Source organism: Squalius cephalus (assembly GCF_949319135.1).
Source record: "Squalius cephalus genome assembly, chromosome: 10".
Taxonomy (NCBI): domain Eukaryota; kingdom Metazoa; phylum Chordata; class Actinopteri; order Cypriniformes; family Leuciscidae; genus Squalius; species Squalius cephalus.
Genome location: NC_137131.1, coordinates 15,293,082 through 15,310,815, shown reverse-complemented (window position 1 = coordinate 15,310,815; position 17,734 = coordinate 15,293,082). Strand labels below are relative to the sequence as shown.

The 17,734-nt window shown below is 37.0% G+C and overlaps 1 protein-coding gene across 2 annotated transcripts in view; it reads right to left on the bottom strand.

Annotated features, from left to right (window-relative positions):
- The window catches only part of ror1 (receptor tyrosine kinase-like orphan receptor 1), a 110,735-nt gene that overhangs the window by 14,197 nt on the left and 78,804 nt on the right, over nucleotides 1-17,734 (bottom strand). For both annotated transcript variants that reach the window (XR_013822521.1, XM_079883567.1), the window contains exons 2-4: nucleotides 15,945-16,016; nucleotides 10,242-10,529; nucleotides 9,259-9,295 (exon numbers count right to left, since the gene is read on the bottom strand). Coding sequence is in view for 1 of the 2 variants with exons in the window: in XM_079883567.1 (XP_079739693.1) it covers nucleotides 9,259-9,295; nucleotides 10,242-10,529; nucleotides 15,945-16,016 (397 nt within the window). In the remaining variant the exon portion in view is untranslated. The remainder of the gene's footprint in view (nucleotides 1-9,258; nucleotides 9,296-10,241; nucleotides 10,530-15,944; nucleotides 16,017-17,734) is intronic.

Below are 17,734 nucleotides of genomic sequence, written 5' to 3'. Positions count from 1 at the left end.
AAAGAAAGGAACTTGCGCTGCAGGTAAGGGGTTATCCATTTGAGAGGGGCCCTGGGAATAAAGTTCATGCTCTCCCAATAAAAGCAAATTTACTGGCCCCATGTCCCTCTAAAAAGTAATGGGAATAAGACATAACTTATTCCCTCAGTGAAAAGAAGAGAGAAAGAAAGCATTTCTGAGCTTTCATTCATATTTACGGTTGTGTATCTAAACGTGCGCCCGCTGTAGCTCAAGTGGGAAAAAAATCAGAAGGCTTTGGCTGCCAGACTTTGTTCATGGAAAATCTTGAAGAGAGGGTGTAGGGCAGAGAGTCGATAGAAAAAGGAAAGGTGACTGTGAGAGGGAGACTGGGGATACTCTGAAAACATAATATAAACTATAGAAAAGTATAAAATAATGTAATATTTTATATACAATAAAGGTGTGAGGGTGTATTACCTATCAGTGATATTTATAGGGTTATGAAATGGCATCAGTAACTTGGGTCACCCACACACGTGTCAAAATACCCACCAGGTCAAGTCTCAAACAAATGTAAAACGTCTTGATAATTTAGAGTGGCCATTCAGTTGCATTAAAGGGATAGTTCACCCAAAAATGAAAATTCTGTCATCATTTATTCACCCTCAAGTTGTTCCAAACCTGTATGAGTTTCCTTCTTCTGCTGAACAAAGAAGATATTTTGAAGAAAATCGGTAACCAAACAGTTGATGGACCCCAGTGACTTCCATAGTCTTTTTTCCATACTATGGGTGGCCCCTCAACTGTTTGGTTAACCGTATTCTTCAAAACATAGTCTTTTGTGTTCAGCAGAAGAAAGAAATTCATACAGGTTTGGAAAAACTTGAGGGTGAGTAAATGATGACAGAATTTTCATTTGGGTGAACTATCCCTTTAAGATTGCATATTTCCAGTATTTCCTATGCACGTACTGTTCCGTCTACATAAAAATAAACGAGGATTGACTTTCTTAATGAGTGAGTAAACAATGCACAGCTTGACATCATAAATAAGCTCAAATTCAAACAATATGGCTACAGTCAGAGACAATATGAATATTAGAAAAAATTCCAGATCATAATAATTTTAACACACAGACACACACAATATACATGTATATTATATGTATATATTATAAATGTATTTCACAGCCCAAAAATTATTACCTTGGTAGCTTTATTCCACATTATTCCATCGACACTTTCATAGTAAAACAAGTTTTATAGTCTATAAAATTGTTTAGAACCAACCCTCACACATCCTTGCTGTGGTTAACTGAAATGCAAATATTTTTGTCTGTGATGACCTAATATCAGCTGGCATATATTAACGGACCATTAAAATAAAGATAAACAGGCTGTCCACTGGCAGGACGGTGTGGTCTGCTGATGTAATTGAGTGGTAGAGGTTAATATGCCGTCATATGGGGTGCTGGGGAGGTATGCTGACCCACACTGCTTGCCCTCAGACTGGGAAAGAAGTTCTGACGAAAGGTCAGGCTCAAGTTTCAGACTGCACCTCCGCCATAGAATATACCAGGTTAAAGGTCATATACCAAGAGACTCATATTAAAGCTCCAATCTTCAGTCAATCAACACTTAGTTAAAAGAGCTCCATAACAAGCAAGAGATTTAGATCTTGACCAAGCCTGTGCTCACATGGTGAGCTAGTTTTCTGAAGTTGTTATAATCAGTTTTCGAGCTACAATAACAAGTGCATATTTGGTAAATTGAATATGTAAAAGTTGAATAAAAATGCTGTGAATAGAAGCATTAACACTAACTAAATTAAAAGTTCTGATAATGTCCTCTAAGTAGGCTAATATTTACCGGATTGTAATTAATATACATGGAAGCCTCAGCATCAGAATACAAAACTAAACAGGTAATTAAAAGTTAGAAGTTAAAATAGGTATAAAATCACATTGTGAGATACATGTCACAATGGAAACCACAATCATATGATATAAAGTTGCTATTACAAGGAATAAAGCTGCAATTATGAAAAATAGTCACAATTTCTTTTTTTAAACTCTGAGGTGGAAAACTGGCTTCCATAGATATTCCAGTTCTAAGGGTAATGTGTCCCATTAGATTAAAAATGTCTGTAAGGAAAAAAAAAAAAAAAAAAAAAAAACACATCAAGAACTATGAACTTGCAGTAAATCTGAGCTGCTTTTACAAGTTCCGTAACTCAATGTGCCAACTCAGAACGCTATACAAATAGCTGCTTGTTACTTTCATAACTTTACAATTAAATTAATGTCCATAACAACACACCACAGTGACATGTTTCTGAAAGACCAAATACATCTTCAAAAGAATCAAATATATCACATCAAAATTGAACAGCAGAACTTTAACATTAATCAAAGACTCTCAAATTTATGAGAGCCCTTTGTTAAATCCTTGCTGAAATGGAGAGCTTTCTAAAACTGAAGCACTTGAATAGCTTTCAGAAGTATTATGGTAGTCGTTACTCAAAAGAAGGATGGGGCCCCCATTAGGATGTGCTCCTTCAGACAATGCTGAGGCTTCTGGGATATCTCCAATAGCTAAGCCTTGAGTGAACAATGGTCTGGACTTTTTTAAGATCAGTTTGATCCACTGTTAAAACAGAAATTGTAAAAAAGCCGAGCATCTCTTGTTTTACATTTCATTTTATTCAAGAAAAACTTTGGACAGCCAGGAGAAAGTTAAACAGACATGACAAGGCATTGATGGTAATATTAATCTTTTCAAACAGGAAAAAAGGGGATGTTATAAACAACCCTGAAGAAACGTATGGTTCAAATGCCTACTATTAAAGAATTCCGTTGACATTTCATGGGAAACCAGCAGCACAACTGCATTGTGTACATTAAGCTGTCTCCTTATGGTAAAAACATAGTACAGAACTCATGTTTACAGTACAGTAATGATATTTTGATAAGGATAACCTTAGCAGCTCTTCCAGCACGATTAATGTGCACTACTTTAACTGAAAGCAGCTCATTCTCAGAGAGGCTAGTGATGGCAGATAGACATATAACTAAAAACAAGAATCAGAAATGGTACAAACTGTAAGGGGGTGGGGTGGGGTTGTCATTTGCATTTCTTAAGAATCGATTATGACCTTTTCATTGCAAGCGCTATGCTATACCAGTTAAAGGTGAAGTATAGTTTCTGTGACACTAGTGGCACCTAGCGGAATTACCAAAAAAAGAGCATATTTTCGAACAACTTTGCAAACGCCTCTTTTGCATATTGTGCTTCCTCAACTCAAACACAACAAACACAGTGCTTGTGAAGGCATGTCTCAACAGGTAAAAGTACTACTTTTAATAAAAGGTCAAACATATTAGGAATATGTTTAGCTGTGTTGCTATGTGTAATGAGTAAACAATTGAGTAGGCAAACACCTTGTCTAGAGTTAATGTTTCTCGCTTATATATACAATATTTTTTTGACATGACTGCTTGATCTACACTGGACATATCACAGTAAACACATAAACTGGAATATTTGTCTTTCTGAATGGGTGGATCATAATTCTGTATGATATTGAAGCGTCCACTGTAGGGCGTAGCATCACAATTCCCCATTCACTTTGACGTGTTCATAACCTACAGTGGGGAGAACAAGTATTTGATACACTGCCAATTTTGCAGGTTTTCCCACTTACAAAGCATGTAGAAGTCTGTAATTTTTATCATAGGTACTCTTCAACTGTGAGTGACGGAATCGAAAACAAAAATCCAGAAAATCACATTGTATGATTTTTAAGTAATTAATTTGCATTTTATTGCATGACATAAGTATTTGATACATCAGAAAAGCAGAACTTAATATTTGGTACAAAAACCTTTGTTTGCAATTACAGAGATCATACGTTTCCTGTAGTTCTTGACCAGGTTTGCACACACTGCAGCAGGGATTTTGGCCCACTCCTCCATACAGACCTTCTCCAGATCCTTCAGGTTTTGGGGCTTTCGCTGGGCAATACGGATTTTCAGCTCCCTCCAAAGATTTTCTATTGGGTTCAGGTCTGGAGACTAGCTAGGCCACTCCAGGACCTTGAGATGCTTCTTACGGAGCTACTCCTTAGTTGCCCTGGCTGTGTGTTTCGGGTTGTTGTCATGCTGGAAAACCCAGCCACGACCCATCTTCAATGCTTTTACTGAGGGAAAGAGGTTGTTGGCCAAGATCTCGCGATACATGGCCCCATTCATCCTCCCCTCAATACGGTGCAGTCGTCCTGTCCCCTTTGCAGAAAAGCATCCCCAAAGAATGTTGTTTCCACCTCCATGCTTCACAGTAGGGATGGTGTTCTTGGGGTTGTACTCATCCTTCTTCTTCCTCCAAACACGGCGAGTGGAGTTTAGACCAAAAAGCTCTATTTTTGTCTCATCAGACCACATGACCTTTCTACCATTCCTCCTGTGGATCATCCAGATGGTCATTGGCAAACTTCAGACGGGCCTGGACATGTGCTGGCTTGAGCAGGGGGACCTTGCGTGCACTGTAGGATTTTAATCCATGACGGCGTAGTGTGTTACTAATGGTTTTCTTTGAGACTGTGGTCCCAGCTCTCTTCAGGTCATTGACCAGGTCCTGCCGTGTAGTTCTGGGCTGATCCCTCACCTTCCTCATGATCATTGATGCCCCATGAGGTGAGATCTTGCATGGTGCCCCAGAACGAGGGAGATTGACCGTCATCTTGAACTTCTTCCATTTTCTAATAATTGCGCCAACAGTTGTTGCCTTCTCACCAAGCTGCTTGCCTATTGTCCTGTAGCCCATCCCAGCCTTGTGCAGGTCAACAATTTTATCCCTGATGTCCTTACACAGCTCTCTGGTCTTGGCCATTATGGAGAGGTTGGAGTCTGTTTGATTGAGTGTGTGGACAGGTGTCTTTTATACAGAAAACGTGAGAGCCGGAATTCTTACTGGTTGGTAGGTGATCAAATACTTATGTAATGCAATAAAATTCAAATTAATTATTTAAAAATCATACAATGTGATTTTCTGGATTTTTGTTTTAGATTCCGTCACTCACAGTTGAAGAGTACCTATGATAAAAATTACAGACCTCTATATGCTTTGTAAGTAGGAAAACCTGCAAAATCGTCAGTGTATCAAATACTTGCTCTCCCCACTGTATATAATCTTTGAAGGTCTAAATTTTGGCTTGAACTATGTAATGCATCAGCCATTGTCACAAACTGGCTAAACACCCTCTGGCTTCACCTGCTATAGTAGCCATGCTCCACCATAGATTGAGCTGAAAATAGTTTGACGGATCAGAGCGGGTCGCTCCCACTGTTTTGATGGTGACTTGGGAGCTCAATGTTTATACATTTGGTGGAGATGAACCCATGAATGGCATGCTAATAGTAGTCAATGAACAGTTAAGAGAAAGTATTTTAACATAAAAATCTTACATAATTCACCTTTAAGCTACAGTGTATGGGAGCCTGTACGATATGAAGTCACAATTGTGAGATAGTAAAAAATAACATATTTAATTGTGAGATAAAGTTAGAATATTTTAAACTTATGTGTGAAAGAGCAAAAGAGCAACCAATGATCGATCAAATTGCTTAAAAATGTTTCAAGGAAGCACAGGAAATGTTGGTTGATGAGTTATTTATCTCCCTTAAAAGTTTGTTCTAGCCTATTAAATTCTTCCTACTGTGTTTCACAACATCACCCCAGCATCAGTGTGATGCTGTGACCTCGCTCCTACAGGATGGCTGACATTTGGGCAAGAACAACAGTGGCCATTGTTTCTCCTTTCAAGGTTCAGGCCCATTCCTCATCCATGGTGTTCGATTACCTCCTTTCCAGGTGGTCCCCATAAAAAAAAGCAACGTTAAAAGTGTGGGGCAGTGAAAAGGGGGAAGAAAACATATTGCATTTATTAAAAAGTCTATGAATAAGGTCTTCAGTGTGAGTAATCACAGCAGCTGTGGTGAGCATCTGAGACGTGCAAGACACAACAGAGGACTGTATGTAGACGCTGCCCCTACCTGCTGTTTCAAGACCAGCTTACCTTATTCAAGCCCTTCCGTTTGCGAAAGATAAAGCTGAGTTAACCTCACATAACTGAATCAAAGCCAAATCCGCCCTCATCAAACAAACAACCACCCAACAACCTCCTCTGCCATAAAGGGCTCATGAGACTCCATTATGGTCAAACTCTTAAAGGGTTAGTTCAGCCAAAGATAAAAATCTATCATCATTTACTCACCCTTATGTGGTTCAAGACCTGTATGACTTTCTTTCCTCTTTGAAACATAAAATATGATATTTTGAAAAAAATATTTTGTAATTTTGTAAAATATTTTCAACTGTTTTTGTCCAAGTCAATGTGGTCCAACAACTAAGGGTAACACTTTATTTTGATGGTCCCTTTTGAACATTCAGTTAACTATAAGTAACTTTGCAACTACATGTCAACTAACTCTCATTAGAGTATTAACAGACTGTCTGCTTAATATCTGCAAACCCTTTATTTTGATGGTCCTCCAACAGACACTCTACTGACTATAAGTAACTTTGCAACTACATGTCAACTTATTCTTACCCTAACCCTACCAGTCTACTAATGCTCTACTAATACTCTAATGAGAGTTAGTAGATATGTAGGTACAATGTTACTTGTAAACCCAAACCCAACTAAGTACCAATTGTAAGATATTATATAGAAGAAATAAAGTCACGTTTCAGAGATATGAAGTCGCAATTTTGAGAAATAAAGTCACAATTGTGAGATATGAAGTTGCATAAATAAAGACACAATTGTAAGGTATAGTCACAATTACGAAAAAGTTGCAATTACAGGAAATAAAGTCAAATTTGTGAGGCAATGAAGCCACAATTATGAGAAATAAAGTCACAACTGTAAGGTATTACACAATTACCAGAAATAAAATTGCATTTCTGAGATATGAAGTCACATTTGTGAGATATTATGTCGCAAATATGAGGAAAAAGTCACAATGTAATTTATGAAGTCACAATTATAAAAAATGAAGTCAAAAATTATTAGATATCAAGCTGCAATTACAATGACAGTCAGTGTGGCCCAAAACAACACAAGACACCTTTGATTTTCATTGGATGGACATTAAAGCACTTTTTTTTAACTTATCATTTTAAATATCATAGAAGTTAAATGTTTCATAGAAGAAAGTGATAGAAGTTTGGAATGACATTAGAATAATTTCACACAATGAAAATGAGACATTTTGAACTGATTTTTCAAAGAAAAAATTACAACTGGTTTTCTCACCACTAAACCACTAGTTTTCAAAATATTAAAATGAATAATTTGCTTGTTTGTAAGAATGGACTAATTGAGCAGAATTTGTCACAATGAGCTTATTGTTTCTGCCTAAATTAATAAATGATTGTTAGCTAATTACATGATTGAATTATCTTAGAACTGTACATTTCTGACATATGGGCATTACTTGAACAGTCACATCTGTTAAATTGTAATGTAGAAAAATGCATTTTCTGTAAAGCTGCTTTGAAACAATATTGTGAAAAGCGCTATACAAATAAATGTGAATTGAATGTGAATCCCTGTCCCCCTGTCTATTCATTGACCTTTTGCCCTTCAGACATCAATACCCCTCCCCACTTTCTCTCATATTTCCTCTCTTCCCCACTACAAGGCCAGCTCAAGACCAGCTGTGGCTAGTTCAGCTTTCAGTCTATGCATTGACACCAGACCTCCAAACGCACCTCTGCTCTGGAGTTCATTAAAGGAAGAGTTTCATTAGAGTCCCAGCCAAAACATGTCACCAGGGACACTTTTACCCCACACCCTCTTTACCAGGTACTCTCACCAAGACAAGGCTGACACTTTGATAATCCTTCGGGAAAAAAAGGAGGCGCATAAAGGAGAAAGAGAGCAAAGAAGACAGACAGCGTACTACTGACCCTTTTGCTCTTGATGGAAACTGACAGGAAGACTTTCTTTGATGATGACACTAATGATTACCAACAGGCCAACATATGGCTCAAAGGGATCTCTGTGCACCTCAATGCAGGCAGCACAATGACGGCAGCAAGCCCAAAACTAGCCGTGCCGCCGCCTGTGCGAGGCTTAGAGGCACACAGGCGGGTTTGTGGACTTTAATCAATATTAATGTGATTTGGAGCGCGGCCAGCCACGTCAAACGGTCAGGGGTTCATACTTTGATTTGGACAGAGACTATCCACAGTGCACCTCAATGCGCAATGACGCACTCTGAGATTCGCATCAGTATTGTAAATAAAAACCACGCGACTGTTTACTTATAACATAAAATGAGAAGATCCTAGAGAGGGCAAAAACAACTCACTAAATTCCCATAGCACTAAATTGAAAGTATTACAGGAAATCTAAAAAAACCCATTTGCTATCATAAATCTATAAAATAAATATCTATGCTCCAATGCTAAATGGCTACAGTAGGTGTTGAAGCCTGCAGCATGGAAAAATGGAATGATTAAAAGAGAAACACAAAGGCAGTGTATTAATGTACTGTCTGAAATCTGAGTGGGCTGAAACAGAAACATGTGGTGAGCCTGGTTGTACATTTTAGCACAAACAGGTGCTGGCTGATTTTAATGAAGTTAGACATACAAACCCTACAGTTCCTACAACCTTAAACAAGACACGTGTAAGCAACATGGACAATATCTTCATTTGTCTTTGCTAACCTACAATTGACCTGCTGAGGTCTCCGGACCTCTCTCTCTCTTACTGTAAAACTATAAATCAGAAATTTACAGAACACTCTTTAATTACCATACCTCAGAGTAGTTCTTGATACACATCTGCAATGAACTATTAGAATGGCAGTATAGCTTTCATTGTACTTTGTCAATCTCAATTCCAATAAAAACACATTTGAGACAACAGTGGCAAAATAAATTGAAATTAAAATATGATGAATTGATTATAGAATTTAATAATAGATATACATCTATAATAATAATATAATATAATAATACATATATATATATATATATATATATATATATATATATATATATATGTTGGAAACGTTAAATCGCAGTATGCAGTATGCACTTCTTTCTGTGCAGGTCTATATCATCCACTCTTAAAATAGAAATGCTTTACCCAGACAGCTCTTGAAGGAGCAATTAAATCATTTGCATATCCAAAGTTTTTTCCCCCCTTTTGTTCTTGTATATTTAATGACTGATAATGGAGGAATTTAGATGGGGTAATGCACAGAGGAAAGGAAAATAGACTTACGGTGAAGGCCTTCCAGGCAGAGGGGTGGGAGCAGGATCTGGAAGAAAGAGAGAGTGGGGATTTTTAACAACATGCTTGGAACAAATCGCCCACAAAGAAGCATAACACATGTGGCCAATATGGCTCGTTGGCATCATGGACTAAAGAATAACTACAGTGATCTCATCAGACCTACAGAGTTTCTCAAGATTTTTACTCTGAATGTCTGAGGACGGTAAATTGCTACACTTATGAAGATGCATTAAAACACATTTATTGCATAGGGCTTCAGGACATTTACAAGGGTCTTCATTCCAAATAAAGGGACCACTACTTTGCAAAAGGTCCAAAATTATATTTGTGGACTACCTGAAGATCTCAATTGTTTCTTCTAGACAGAAATGACATACTCTTTTGCTGAATTATATGGCTTATTCGATTTTTATTTTTAGAAAGACAGTAATATCAACTATTTTTGTTCATACAACGAAAGTTAATGGGGTACAACAACAAAAAACACAAAGTGTGTTTGAAATCATTGTGTCTGAGTAGGTACTACATTCAATGAGGAATAAATTTCGCAACTGTAAAAAAAATTGTTATATATTGTTTGAATGGTCATCCGATTACTTTTCGCATACTGCTTTTCTACTGCCTACTGTTTACTACAGTTTTTCACCTACTAAATAGGCATTCTCAGGTGCAGGGTTGTTCTTTTATGTTTCACAGATGACAGGGTCACACAGGTTTGGAATGACATGAGAGGGAGTAAATGGCAACAATTAGCATGTTATATGAAATGCCAGGAACAGGGTTAACACAAATTGGGTATTTGTGGCATTTGTTTACATTTAAATTGTAAAAGTTGAAACTTTAAAATGGACAAAGATGTCCCTCTGAGATGGGATGCGTTTAAATACACAACTTGAAGTTTTTCTGCAGTACGTCATCAGTCACCCGATTATGAAACCATCACAATATTGTAAAATTCCAAAAATACTCACCAAACTTGACAAACAGGATTCCCGTGGTAGATACTGTGCCATAGGTGTTGGTAGCAACACACTGAAAGTAGCCGGTGTCCGTGGTGTCCAGGTTTCGGATTCTTAAACGCGAGCCGTACTGAGTGGGCCTGTAAGAGACACGCCGTGGTTCCTGGACCACAGGAGCATCGTTTTTGAGCCAGCGGACTGTGGGTGGTGGATTCCCTGAAACGTGGCAATGTAACTCAGCCGTCTGTCCGAGGGAGGTAGTGATGTTATTCATCGGAGCATCCAGCCTTAGGAAGTGATCTAAAAGGAAAAGACAGATAAGATATTGAAAATGTAAAATATAGCTAACTTACTCAAATTACCCAAAGGGAATAATGTTGGAAAAAAGTCATACGGGTGCAAGACTGACAGAACTAATCCTTTAAACATTCATTATTTGATGTGTAGTAAATCAAGTTTTTCCAAGAGGCTTTTCTTAGTGTTTGTGGTCATTTGTAACTATATACGCACATACAATGTGCAACAAACCTCTAAGTTGCCGGTTAGGAATTCTTTATGATATTTAGTGGTTGCCACTAGGTGGTAAATCATTAGTTTGTCTCATTGGGATGGATAGCGCCAGAGGGGACAGAAGAACCTCTTGAAGCTTCTGGAAACTTCTGTCTCCAGAAAATCTGTCTTGCCAGGCCTACAGCTAACTTTGATAAGGGGCCAGCAAAAACATGACAACCCCTAATATTTCACGGGTGGTGGGAGGGAAATAAAAGCACTTGTAGTGAGCTCAGCAAATCTGACCCATTCTGGTCTGAGTAAGGCCATAGAGGGGAACTTCTGTAGTAACACTTCAAATCTATGGGAAAGTTACACAGACGGTGTGTTGAAACACTTTGTGGTAAAGAATCAAACCAGAATTGTGGTTATAGTAGATATACAATAGTATGTGTATGTGTTTGTGAAAACAGTGTGATCTTATTAGTATTAGTAACATGTGGTTTAACGTATTTGGATAGATGCTGAAATGTACAGTATAAACAAATGTTTTTTATGCATGAACAAATTTCAAGAATCTTTTTATTGTATTTGAAATTGATGAGATTTCAATTTCAATCACATTTACTCCATAAACATTTCACATTTCTAATTTAGCATTATAATGTTTAATAATAATTAAGTTTTAGATGCTGATAATACATTGTGTATAATATATTATGCATTTCAGTATCTGTCCAAACATTAAAAAAATGTTAAATGCCAATGAATACTAATGAGATCATATTGGCGTGTTCCATACAAATAATAATTTAACCTCTGTAGCGTTCCCTGGGACTTCCTGTGGAGTCATATGATCGGTTTGGCAGACAAGCTCTGACAGGCTCTTGATGGCATCCTGACAAGCCCTACTCGTGCAGCCAAGAAGCAAAGAGTGAAAGTAAACTTTTCCTCTCACTCAGCGCAGATTTACTGTGAGCATATGATACATACAGTCCAACAATCTGTCAATACTTACTCATGATTAAAAAGAGTCTAATACACTAGGGCATTGTGCAGTGAACCTAATTACTGCTAACTAACTAACTATTGTGATGGAATTTTTAATTAATCAAGTTTAATTAATCAACTAACATTTGTTTTTCTTGCAGGAACGACATTCATATGCTTTTAAATGTTTCCAAACTCTTTGGGGAAAACTTGTGTATGTGTGTGTGTGTGTGTATAAATAACAAATAGGGGAAGTGAAACTAGACAGATTACTAGTTCCCAAACCTTGTGATAAGAAATCACAAAAACAGAGTTTGCTTGTGCCAGTGACAGAGGAAAAAGGTTGGGGCTTTTGAACCAATTGAACCAATCATATTGAAGGTGACATGTTAGTCTTATTTGTTTTCTCGATTCTATAAAAACTGTTGTATCCGTGTTTTCTGTGGGATTCTCAATGGAATTTGTCTGAGATCCTCCGGCCTTGCTTCTTGGGAGAGATTCCCTGAGAACTGCTCGGGAAGATCTCCTGGCCTTGATTAAAGCATTTAAAGGACATTTGCAGGTCTGTTTGTCGATTTATTCCTGCGCAGGAAGCTAGTTTAGGAAGGAAGCTAGTTTAGGGGAACAAGTTAGTTAGGTGCTATTATTGAATGGGGACGTCGATTTGTAGACGAGTCCCAGGGGACGTCGATTTGTAGACGAGACCCAGATAGTTAGGTTTAGGGAAAAATCTACAATCTGCAAAAGAGGGGTTCCAAAAAATGTATAGTTCACCCAAAAATAAAAATTCTGTCATCATTTACTCACCATCAAGTTGTTCTAAACCTTTATGAAATTTTTTCTTCTGCTGGCTGAACACAAAAGAAGATATTTTGAAGAATATGGGTAACCCAAACAGTTGATGGGTTACCGACATTCTTCAAAATATCTTCTTTTGTGTTCAACTTGAAGTAAATTATGACAGAAATTTTCCCTTCAAGTCTGAATTTAAAGCGGTTTGTAACACAAGTTTCCCTTCTCTCTCTTCAAATTCAGAAGCATCTTCTCACAGGAGGCCAGACTATGGTGCAATGCAAGGAATGTGACTTTGACGAGAAAATTAATAAAAGTATATTGAGTAGGAGCCATGAGTGTGGTCCCCCAGGGTTACAGGCAGGGTAAGCAGCCGCAGGGCCCACAGCTGTGCAGGTACATCCACAATATTAGTCCTGCTGAGGTGGGGGTTGAATTCCACTGACTACCATTCACCTTTCAGAAACTCCAGCACTGTTTGAACTATACCAGACAGCAGTCTTCAGCAAACTGCATCTAGGGTTACCAGGAATCTGGTGGCAGATTTGAGCAGGATTTTGTTGACCACAACATTAACAGGAATATGAGGAATGGACCTGGCTTTTTCAGGAACTGGACTGGTGAATGAGATCTAGATATTGTTTGTTGAAATTTTTGACCCTATACTTGACCCAATCTAAAATACAGTATTGACACTGTACTTCATCTAAAATACATACTTGATTCCATATATTTCAGATAAAAAACAGGTTATTATATTGACAACCCTAGTTTTTTTTACAGCAAAAAATCTTTTGGTTTTTATAACAATAATAATATAAGAGTACATGTTTTGCAATTTAATTTAATAATTGTATTTTGCAATAATGTTTACAACACCAGTAATTTAAAAGCCAATTATGTTAATTTTGCAAATAACATTCTATCTTTATAATATTGCACTTATTATTATGATTTTTTTCTACACAGTATAAATGGGATAGAAAATATATAGCTATTTAGTACCACATCATCATATTTGGGGGTTCTTGGGATCAAAAAGCTCGAATGACATTAGACAGTGTTGCAAAGACAAGTTGCTGCAAATTCCCACCACAAAATATATTAATCATGCACCGTTTGAGGCCTTAGTCATTTATCATGGTCACAATCTCAATATATGAACCACAGTGAGATACCTGAGGTCTGGGTGACAAGTGACTAATATACACGACATTCAACCATTACTCCACTCCCTTTTCTCTTCTTTTTTATCCTTCCTCTTGTCCATTCACACCTCCTCCCTTCTCCTTTCCCTACTCTCTTTTTACCGCCCTCTTGCTCTCGTTCCAGGCATGTCTGGTCTGAGTGGCTGAATGGAAAGCTACCTTCCTTCCCCTGGTGGATCTCTTCTTTATCCCTTCATCTTAATTTCCTCCATCCAAACATCAGCTCTCTTATAACAATATACAAATATGGTTATCCAAAAATGGATTCGTATGAAGAATACAACCACAGGGGGATCAGTTCCGACCCATAATGCATCTGACTGACAAGCCTAATCTTTTGGACACTTCCACTTCCTTCTAATGATGTAAGCATGCGGTGACGGGTTATGAACTTCAGCCAGAAGGAACCAACCGCAAACAGACCCACAAGCACATGTAATTCAGTTGTTTATTTATCAAACTTCAGCAGATGATTTGAAGAAGTAATTTGACCATTTAAAGTTAGTGGAATCAAGTTTTCATGCGTTGAAATATTAAATACCAATATAAAAGTTAGGTAACACTTTATTATAATGGTCCCCTTTAGACATTCAGTTGAATTTAAGTAAAGCTGCACCTACATCTCAACTAACTCACATTAGAGTATCAGTAGAGTATTAGTAGGCTGTCTGCTTAAGTAACTTTGCAAGTACATGTCACTTAACTCTACTAACCCAACCCCTAACCCTAATAGTCTACTAACACTCAACTAATACTAAATGAGAGTTAGTTGACGTGCAATGTTACTTAAAGTCAACAGAATGTCTAAAGGGAACCATCAATATAAACTGTAACCAAACGTTCTTCTTACATTTACTTCATAAAAATTGTTAAAGATTTCACAGCAAAAAGACATGCTAAACACTTGCTGAAAAAGTAAAAACTATCAATTATGACAGAAGACAAGTAGAAGATTGTGTATAACAGTTTTGATCACATTGATAATTTAGAAATCCATGTATCAAATATGATATAATAGGCTTTATAGGGCAAAGAAGGAAATAATCAAAAATATTTTAAATACTAATTGCGTGAAAAAGACTGCTCCTTGGACAGTTCCTGTGTCTAAAGAAGGATACAACCAACAGGACAACAGTCATGTCAACAGCATATTTGAGATAAAATATATGACACATATGATTTTTGAAGAAAACTGAGAAAGATCAATATAAAAAATAACTGGAATCAATCAATATTTTAATGTTCACTATTTTCAATTAAGCAGTAATGTGTCAAATTGTGCAAAAAAATTATAAAAATCAAAATACATAAAATAAAGATGCAAAAAGTGTAAATGATGACATGAGATATGGTGACAATGATAATGGCTTATATATATGTATTTACAAATTGCATTTACAGAAAAGTGTGTTTTAGAAGAGTTAGCTTTCTAGAAATACCCATTTACAAAAAAAGATATATCATATGTAGCAGACATGAATTACTGTAAGATCTTTTGTTTCTTAAAACCTTTCTGTTGTCTGACCTAAAGCATAAGTCAGCTGCTGGTCAAAAGAAAAAGCCTCGGAGTCAAAAGAAAGTTCTTGTGTTGACAGCTGATGCCAGGCAACAAATCCGACTGAGATTTAAATATTAATCCCAAAGCAATTAGGACCATTTGGAGAAATCACATAGCGGACATAATGACTCCAATTCTCTTATTAGTTTAATTACTACTGGTTTGGTTCAAGACAGGAAAAACACTTAAACGAAATGACAAATAAAAGAACGTTATAAAAGGGTCTTGAAATGGAAGGAATGGAGAGCTGATATTATGTGTTTGTAGGTATTTGTATTTGATAGAGAGTGAAAAAAGGAGAGAGAGAGTGTTGTATGATGCCACTGAAATATAGTGATCTTATGGAAAATAAGTTCTCCTGACTTTTGTTCCAACTTGCATCAATAACGATAGCACAGACACAACAGATCTAGGTTTACCATGAGCACGGAAACCCCCGAATTAGTGCGCACTGTACCAGACTGAGGAATTAGGATAACTTAAGACATATAACTAGCTTCTTTCAAAATGCTGTCATCCTAGAGCTCACATGTTCCTGCTAGTAATGCTGTCTGCTTTGGCAATCAAAACTAACATTCATCTCTAGACAAAACATCTAGCAATCGCTGCCGATCTGTCACATTACTGTAGACCTAATGGTGTCCCTGAGTGGCCTATGAGAGCTGGGCTAAAACTCACCTCTTTCAGCTCCGCTGGACATGTTCCAACTGGAGGCGGCCACCACGTTTGGGTCTGAGGGAATCTCTGCCCCTGTAGATACAAAGCAAAGAGAGAAAGTCAAGGAGAGGCACATTTCAGACTGTGGTACAGCAAAGGTAAAGGATACATGGTACTTCATACAAGGTACTGTATTCATGTACCATGGAATAGTATTTAAAATAAATACTATTGTAATACCATGGTCAATGGAAAAGGTCCAGTGTCTGGCTCATATACATCTACTATAAAGTACATATGTAATATGCTGATAAAACTAATATCTGGAAACATATACACACTAGGATTAAAAAAATAAATAACCTTCATCTATATAACTCGGTCAGGCTGATTCAGTAATATTAAATTACATTGATTGGATTATAACCAGTTATTGCATGGCTCATGATCAATTGCAGCATTGTGTGGTCAGATATTGAATCATGGCTGTTAAACTATTTGACACTGCCTGCAAATTTTCCTACACAGACAGCTCTTTTTCTTCTCACTTAATTTTTCTTGCCAATTTATTTATTTAGCAAGTATGTAATAAGTGTGATAATGTACAGTGAGCCAGTCATTATTGCAAAACAATCCCTTCAGGATGATACAAGTCAAGACCCCTCTGCGTATAGCCTAGTTTTCCTATTCACTCTGTGGGTTTATTCGGTCAAAATGAACATTACCCATTACCCATTTTAAGACATGAAGTACAGCTTTTAGGTTAACTGACAAAACATTTTAAACAATTCCAGACATTGCTAGCCATTTTTTATAAATCCGGTTCAGTATCAGTTCAGTGTTCACTTTAGTGAGAGCAATGATAAAACATATATACAACAAGAATGTGAAATTAAAGAGACAGCCATGTTGCTATTAGCGCTCTGTGTGTGTTCAGGAGCGTGCAGGTAAACCTGCCTCTAATATATGAAGATTACAGACTTGTTACTGTACAAAGAACATTTTATTATAGTGTAGCAGCACAATATGGGCAAGTGTTGACAGGTTCAGAGTTAGTGATGCTCGTCTTACAATGGCCCCCTTTGAGTCAGACATTTTACAACAGAACACAATAAACAATGGACTGGGGCAGGACAGGAGTCCGAACAGAGGTGCAAGGTGCTCCAGGAATGTACGCCATTAGTTCATTTTTCTCCCTTCTGTGCGTGTGCTTAATCAGAGAGAGTATAAAAAGTAGACAGACTAAATAAATGATTAAAAAATTTATCCCAATGCATGGTGGCTGCAGGAAAATACCTTTCGATTAAAAATGGGAATCAGCTTATTTGTAAAGGCAGCAACTGATCTAGTCCTTACTCTGTTTAGAACGTATTAGTATGACTAGCAGATTGAAATTTTGTCAATTTAGCAAACAGTTCAGCAAACTGTTGTTTTTCAGCTTGTCTCTATTTAAATTGATATGGGTTGTACTTGCATGACTACTTCTATGACAAAGAAGTACTTTAGCATACTTTGCTAAAATCTTTTAGAACTTATTATGGAAATAATATACTTGAAAAGAAATTGGAATCCCTGGAAATTGATGTCAGTTGTTTAACTTTTTTTTTACTGTAAACAGTTGGTAAATACTGCTGTATTGTCTAAAAAAATAAGCTTGACCAACCTGAACATTTTTCTTTAGCCTGATTTGAGCTTAGCTCTATGAAATTATTTTAGTTAGTCATGTTTTTCCTCATTAATTTAGATAAAAGCTGTACTTGCATGACTAGAAAGTAATTTGGCTACTGAGTAAACTGACTGACTTGCTTTAA